Source organism: Guillardia theta (genome assembly GCF_000315625.1).
Source record: "Guillardia theta CCMP2712 unplaced genomic scaffold GUITHscaffold_251, whole genome shotgun sequence".
Taxonomy (NCBI): Eukaryota; class Cryptophyceae; order Pyrenomonadales; family Geminigeraceae; genus Guillardia; species Guillardia theta.
The window spans coordinates 384-4,984 of record NW_005434425.1 but is presented as its reverse complement, the minus strand read 5'-3'; the positions used below and the strand labels follow the sequence as shown (position 1 = coordinate 4,984).

At 53.1% G+C, this 4,601-nt stretch overlaps 2 protein-coding genes across 2 annotated transcripts in view; one reads left to right on the top strand and one right to left on the bottom strand.

Annotated features, from left to right (window-relative positions):
- The window catches only part of GUITHDRAFT_121746 (hypothetical protein), a gene marked incomplete at both ends in the record, with an annotated part of 2,936 nt that extends 2,001 nt beyond the window's left edge, over positions 1–935 (top strand). The window contains 2 exons of the mRNA XM_005818996.1: positions 351–695; positions 894–935. Of these exons, the coding sequence (XP_005819053.1) occupies positions 351–695; positions 894–935 (387 nt within the window). The remainder of the gene's footprint in view (positions 1–350; positions 696–893) is intronic.
- A 206-nt stretch (positions 936–1,141) lies between these two features.
- Positions 1,142–2,929, bottom strand: GUITHDRAFT_156423 (hypothetical protein). The gene is made up of 9 exons (XM_005818995.1): positions 2,827–2,929; positions 2,544–2,784; positions 2,429–2,465; positions 2,286–2,368; positions 2,160–2,237; positions 2,060–2,110; positions 1,736–1,840; positions 1,412–1,468; positions 1,142–1,220 (listed from the first exon to the last, which is right to left on the bottom strand). The coding sequence occupies exons 1-9, from the start codon at positions 2,862–2,864 to the stop codon at positions 1,170–1,172; spliced, it is 741 nt and encodes a 246-aa protein (XP_005819052.1). The 5' UTR covers positions 2,865–2,929; the 3' UTR covers positions 1,142–1,169.
- Between the last annotated feature and the right edge of the window lie 1,672 nt (positions 2,930–4,601).

Here is a 4,601-nt window from a genome sequence, read left to right as displayed (position 1 = left end):
TGGGTGATCTCAATGCCTCCTCTCCTCCCCTCCCTCCTCCTCCTCCTCCTCCTCCTCCCTCCTCCTCCTCCTCCCTCCTCCTCCTCCTCCTCCTCCTCCTCCTCCTCCCTCCTCCTCCTCCTCCTCCCTCATTCCTCCTCCCTCCTCCCTCCTCTCTCCTCCCTCCCTCGCTCCTCTTCTTCCTTTCTCCCTTCCTCTTTGAATCCTTTTCTTAATCTCTGTATTGCTTGCTCATCCTTCCTCTCTATCTCACTGCCTCTATCTCACTGTCCCTCTCCTCTCCGCACTCCCTCTGGTCTTACCTTGCTCGCCTCTTCTAAGTCCTCCTCCTCCTCTGACCAGCTTCGCAGAAAGGCGAGCGCGTCGAGATCTTCAACCAGGTGGCCGAGACGGCGAGGGTGCGCGACCTGGCCAAGATGATTCAGGACCAGACGGGCTGCGAGGTGAACTACCTCAACAACCCGCGCAATGAGGATGCGGAGAACGAGCTGGTGGTGTCCAACAACAAGTTCATCAACTTCCTGGGCGACATGATCAGGCTGGAGAGCCAGGAGGGTCTCTTCGACGAGGTGCAGACCATCACCTCCACCTACAAGCACAGGTGCATCAAGGAGAAGATTCTCCCCGCCTCCTTCTGGAACAAGAGGACGGCCGCCGCCTGCGCTGACAACACCCTTGAAGTCATGAAGGCCAATGTAAGGCTTCTTTCTCTTACTCCTACCGCTTCTCCTACTCTCTCCCTCTACCTCCCGACCGCCTCCTCGACTGGCTCTTCTCTCCTCTCTTGCTACGACCTCTGGCTCGTCTCTATCCTGTTCTCACCTCCTCCTTCCTCTATCCTGTTCTCACCTCCTCCTTCCTCTGCTTCCTCGTTGACACTTGGGGCCTGGCAGGTCCCCGAGGGAGAGAAGAAGTTGGGAGGAGTTTTCATGTGAAGCTCTCAAGTTTCTTGCTAATCAGAAGAAGTTTTGCGAATGAAATGTTTCTCGTCTTGAGGCCTCCAGCCTGGTACAGGAGAGCGAGAGGGAGGAGGGGAAGGGATGGGGAGGAGGGAGAGTGAAGGAGGAAGGGAAGGGAGGGAGGTCCGGGGGGGAAGCGGAATTACTATGAAGAGTGGAAGAAAGATCGACTGCAAGACGAGGGAGGTAAAGGAGCAATATTTCACAATCCTAAGATATATAAGGCATGCTTCCCTGGACTTGAGGAGAAAGAGACATACTCTGCTGAACCTGTGAGAAAGAACAGAGGAGAGAGAAAGAGAGATAGGGAGGAAGGGAGGGAGAGGGAGAGGGCGGGGGCGGGGGAGAGAGGAAGGGAAGTATTGTGCAGATGAGAAGACAAGTTGGAGGACGAGGAGGGAGGTAATGATGAAGGGAGGGAAGGGGGGGGGGGGGGGGGGGGGGGGAAGGACCTGGTCTACGAGGAAAGTAAGTTCGTCACACATCTCCTCTTCCACTAGCTCCTCCACCTGAAACAAGTTCGTCATCCACATTGAAGATTCATGTACAGCAGCAGCGACAAGCTTAGTGGGGGAAGGAGAACCAAGGACCAATAGAGAACTTGAAAGGGAGAGACGGATGGAGGGAAGTGGGAGGAGCAGGAGCCAAAAGGTGAAGAGGCTCAGCAGGAAGAGCAACAAGGAGGAAGGGGTAGGAGGGTAAGGAGGGCAGGGTGGAGGTTGAGCAATGAGGAGAAAGTGGAGGGAGGGCGAGGAGGAGGAGGAAGGGGGCAGGACCTCTCGCTCAGAGTTCTCCGATATCTCCGACACGTGGGCAACGTGGGGACCATCGGGAGAATAACAGAATATCCACTTCTCCGGTTGAAAGTTGACCACCAGATCCTGCAAGACCCGTTCAGATCCGCTCAACTTGACTATTTCTCTCTTTCCTCTCTCGCACTCATTCTCTTCTGTGAAATATTCCTCCCTTCCAACTTTTCTGTCACTCCTCCTGCCCTCGTACCGCTCCTGCTCCCTCTCTTGCTCCCTTCCAACCATCCCCCCCCCCCGCTTGCTCTCTGCTCTCCCTCTCTCCCCTCTCTCCTTCCACTCTCGTCCTACCTTGGGGGGCTCGAGCTCGACAGTCTGCTGGGAGTAGAGGCGCATGACAGCCTGAGCCAGGTGAAGTCAGCGGGAAGAGGAGCGAAGACTTGTCTACAACCTGCATGAGCGCAACGATCCCTCCCTCCAGCACAGACACCCTCAGGTCCTCATCGCACGAGACTCCGACGCAACCAAGCTGCATCCTCTGCGTCAGACAGCATGCAAGGCAAAGAGTCTCCTCTACGTTCTCCAGCCTTGAGAGTAACTGCTGAGCCATGACCGGCGCTCTTGTCAGAGATTTTGTGCAGTAGAACACGAGGTGCCGTCCTGTAGCACCGCAGTCAGCAACTTACATGACTGACATGTCGGTGCCATGGCAGTGCCAACCTGATCTCCACATCTCGACCAACTTGTCGAGTTGTACCTGAAGGAGGCAACAACGATCAGGGGAGTAAGAGGAGAGACGATGGAGGGCTGGACGGGAGGGAGCAGGAGAGCCAACCTGCTGCATCGCAGAATCTAGCTGCAGCGCACCCACAATCATGCCTCCAGTGCTCTCCTTGGCGTCTCTCACGTCGATGGGCAGAACTTTCACCCTCGACTGACTCCGCAGCCATGAGCACAGCTGGTCCGCCGTCACCCACGAGAACCTCGCCGGCGTGATCACTGTGCTGTCCCTCAACGCACGCGCCAGCTCCTCAACTCTACATGTGCTATCCTTCTGTCCAAAAGGACTACCGAAACTGTGGGGGGAGTGAGAACGTATCACATCAGGAGCATGTGACCTCTGCTGTGGATGTCTGGGGAAAAAGGGACCCTCCATGATCTCCTTCCTCAGATCTTGACTGATGGCAGGCGAACACTTGCTATAGATCCATCCACTGGCCTGCAAGACAAGCATCAACTGACATGGCAGACAACTGACAAGTAGTCTTCCATCAAGTGACGGAGAGGGAGAGAGAGCGAAAGAGCGGGAGATACATATATATATCTAGAGGCCAGGGAGATAGGACATCTGAAGAAGAATCTATCTGAAGGGTTGAAAATCCAACGCTACTCAACCTCGTAAAATCGCAAGTAAAATCTTTCAAAAATGCTGTGCACAAACACCGCATGAGAGATCGCGTCAATGTTCCAACTAACAATCCACATCAAGGAATGGTGGGTGTTGTATCTTATTCTTTTCATCTTTGACGCTTCACTCGAGTGGATCCTCAATCCATCTATCAAACAAGGCTCCTTTCAACATGAAGCGGGACAGTTTGTTCCTTTGCATATTATCTGGATATGGAAACACGTGCGATCAAGCCATAGCAACTCATCTGGGAAGGATCTACTTCTCGCTATAAACGTTGAATCTTTCATCCTTCCTCTTAGTTTCTCCTCTTCTCCATCCGTTCGCCTGCCTCTGTCTCTACGCCCCAGTTCTATCTCTACAATCATCTTATCTCTAGAGCCGCTATCCACTGGGATGCATCAGCGTCAGTAAGAACCATCTCACCATCACATCAACTTCTCGTCGTAACCTCACATCAAACTTTGATCACTACTGGCAGATGTCGCCACGTTTTCTCATCATGGCTACCAATTTTGTGCGTTTTGCGTACTCACTTACCAATCATCTTACACTTTGTTCCTCCTCCTCTCTTCTCCTCTCTCCTCTTTTCAGCCATCTGCTATCATCTTCTACCAGCCCTCTCACTCCATTGCCGCCTCCAACCCCCCGCCCCCCGCCCCATCCTCCTCGTCCTCCTCCTTCCCCATCTTCCGCAAACGTTGCCTGCTGCACGCACTTCTACCTGCAGTAAACTAAGGTACCCCCACCCCCTCTGATTTTCGCACACCCCTACCTTTGCAACAACCACCTGCCCATCATGCAACCCCACAACATTATTCGAGTGTGACCTTATTCTTTAGAGGCTATGCACTGTGATGTCATCCTTTTTCATCACCCCTACCTACTAGTGGTAACCCCCCACCCACATTTCATCGCAACCACCTCATCATAGGGGCCCCCACCCCTCTTTTTATACCCCTCACATCATTGAAGCTCCAATACCCCACCCGTATCTCTAAAAACAAAAATGACCCCTACCCGTCTAAATTCAGTCAAATGTACCCCTCATACCATATGAAAAATCCACTTGAACATTACCACCCTATTCCAGATGTAAATCTGCAGGTACCCCACCCCCAGTTTTGCTCAGGTACAATACCGCCCTGGCAACTGTGCACTAACGCCTCCTCCAGTACCCCTACCCCCTTCCGTCAATTGCAGTCACCCCACCTTCGTTGTATAAATCAAATGTTCCACCACCCGTACTATCCACTACCCCCATCTAATCTTATCCAGTACCCCCTATCTCCATATTTGGGACTTTTTACATCCCTTGCTTTCAATCCAACCCCTACCCCCCCTCCATTATTCCCCCCCCCCACCCCCCCACAAAACGAATTCCGAACCCTCTGCGATGGTCACCTACTACCCCCATTTTCTCACTACCCCCTTCTCTTCTCACCTACAACTTGACAACCCCATTGGATTCTTGAGCTCTCTATG

Bases quoted from the DNA above. Each gene is read 5' to 3' on its own strand.
- GUITHDRAFT_156423 (XM_005818995.1), bottom strand. From the start codon at position 2,864: ATGGAGGGTCCCTTTTTCCCCAGACATCCACAGCAGAG. The intron at 2,466-2,543 runs GTTGGCTCTCCT...TGCCTCCTTCAG, and splicing joins TAGATTCTGCGATGCAGCAG to GTACAACTCGACAAGTTGGT. The intron at 2,369-2,428 runs GTTGGCACTGCC...GCGGTGCTACAG, and splicing joins GGTCGAGATGTGGAGATCAG to GACGGCACCTCGTGTTCTAC.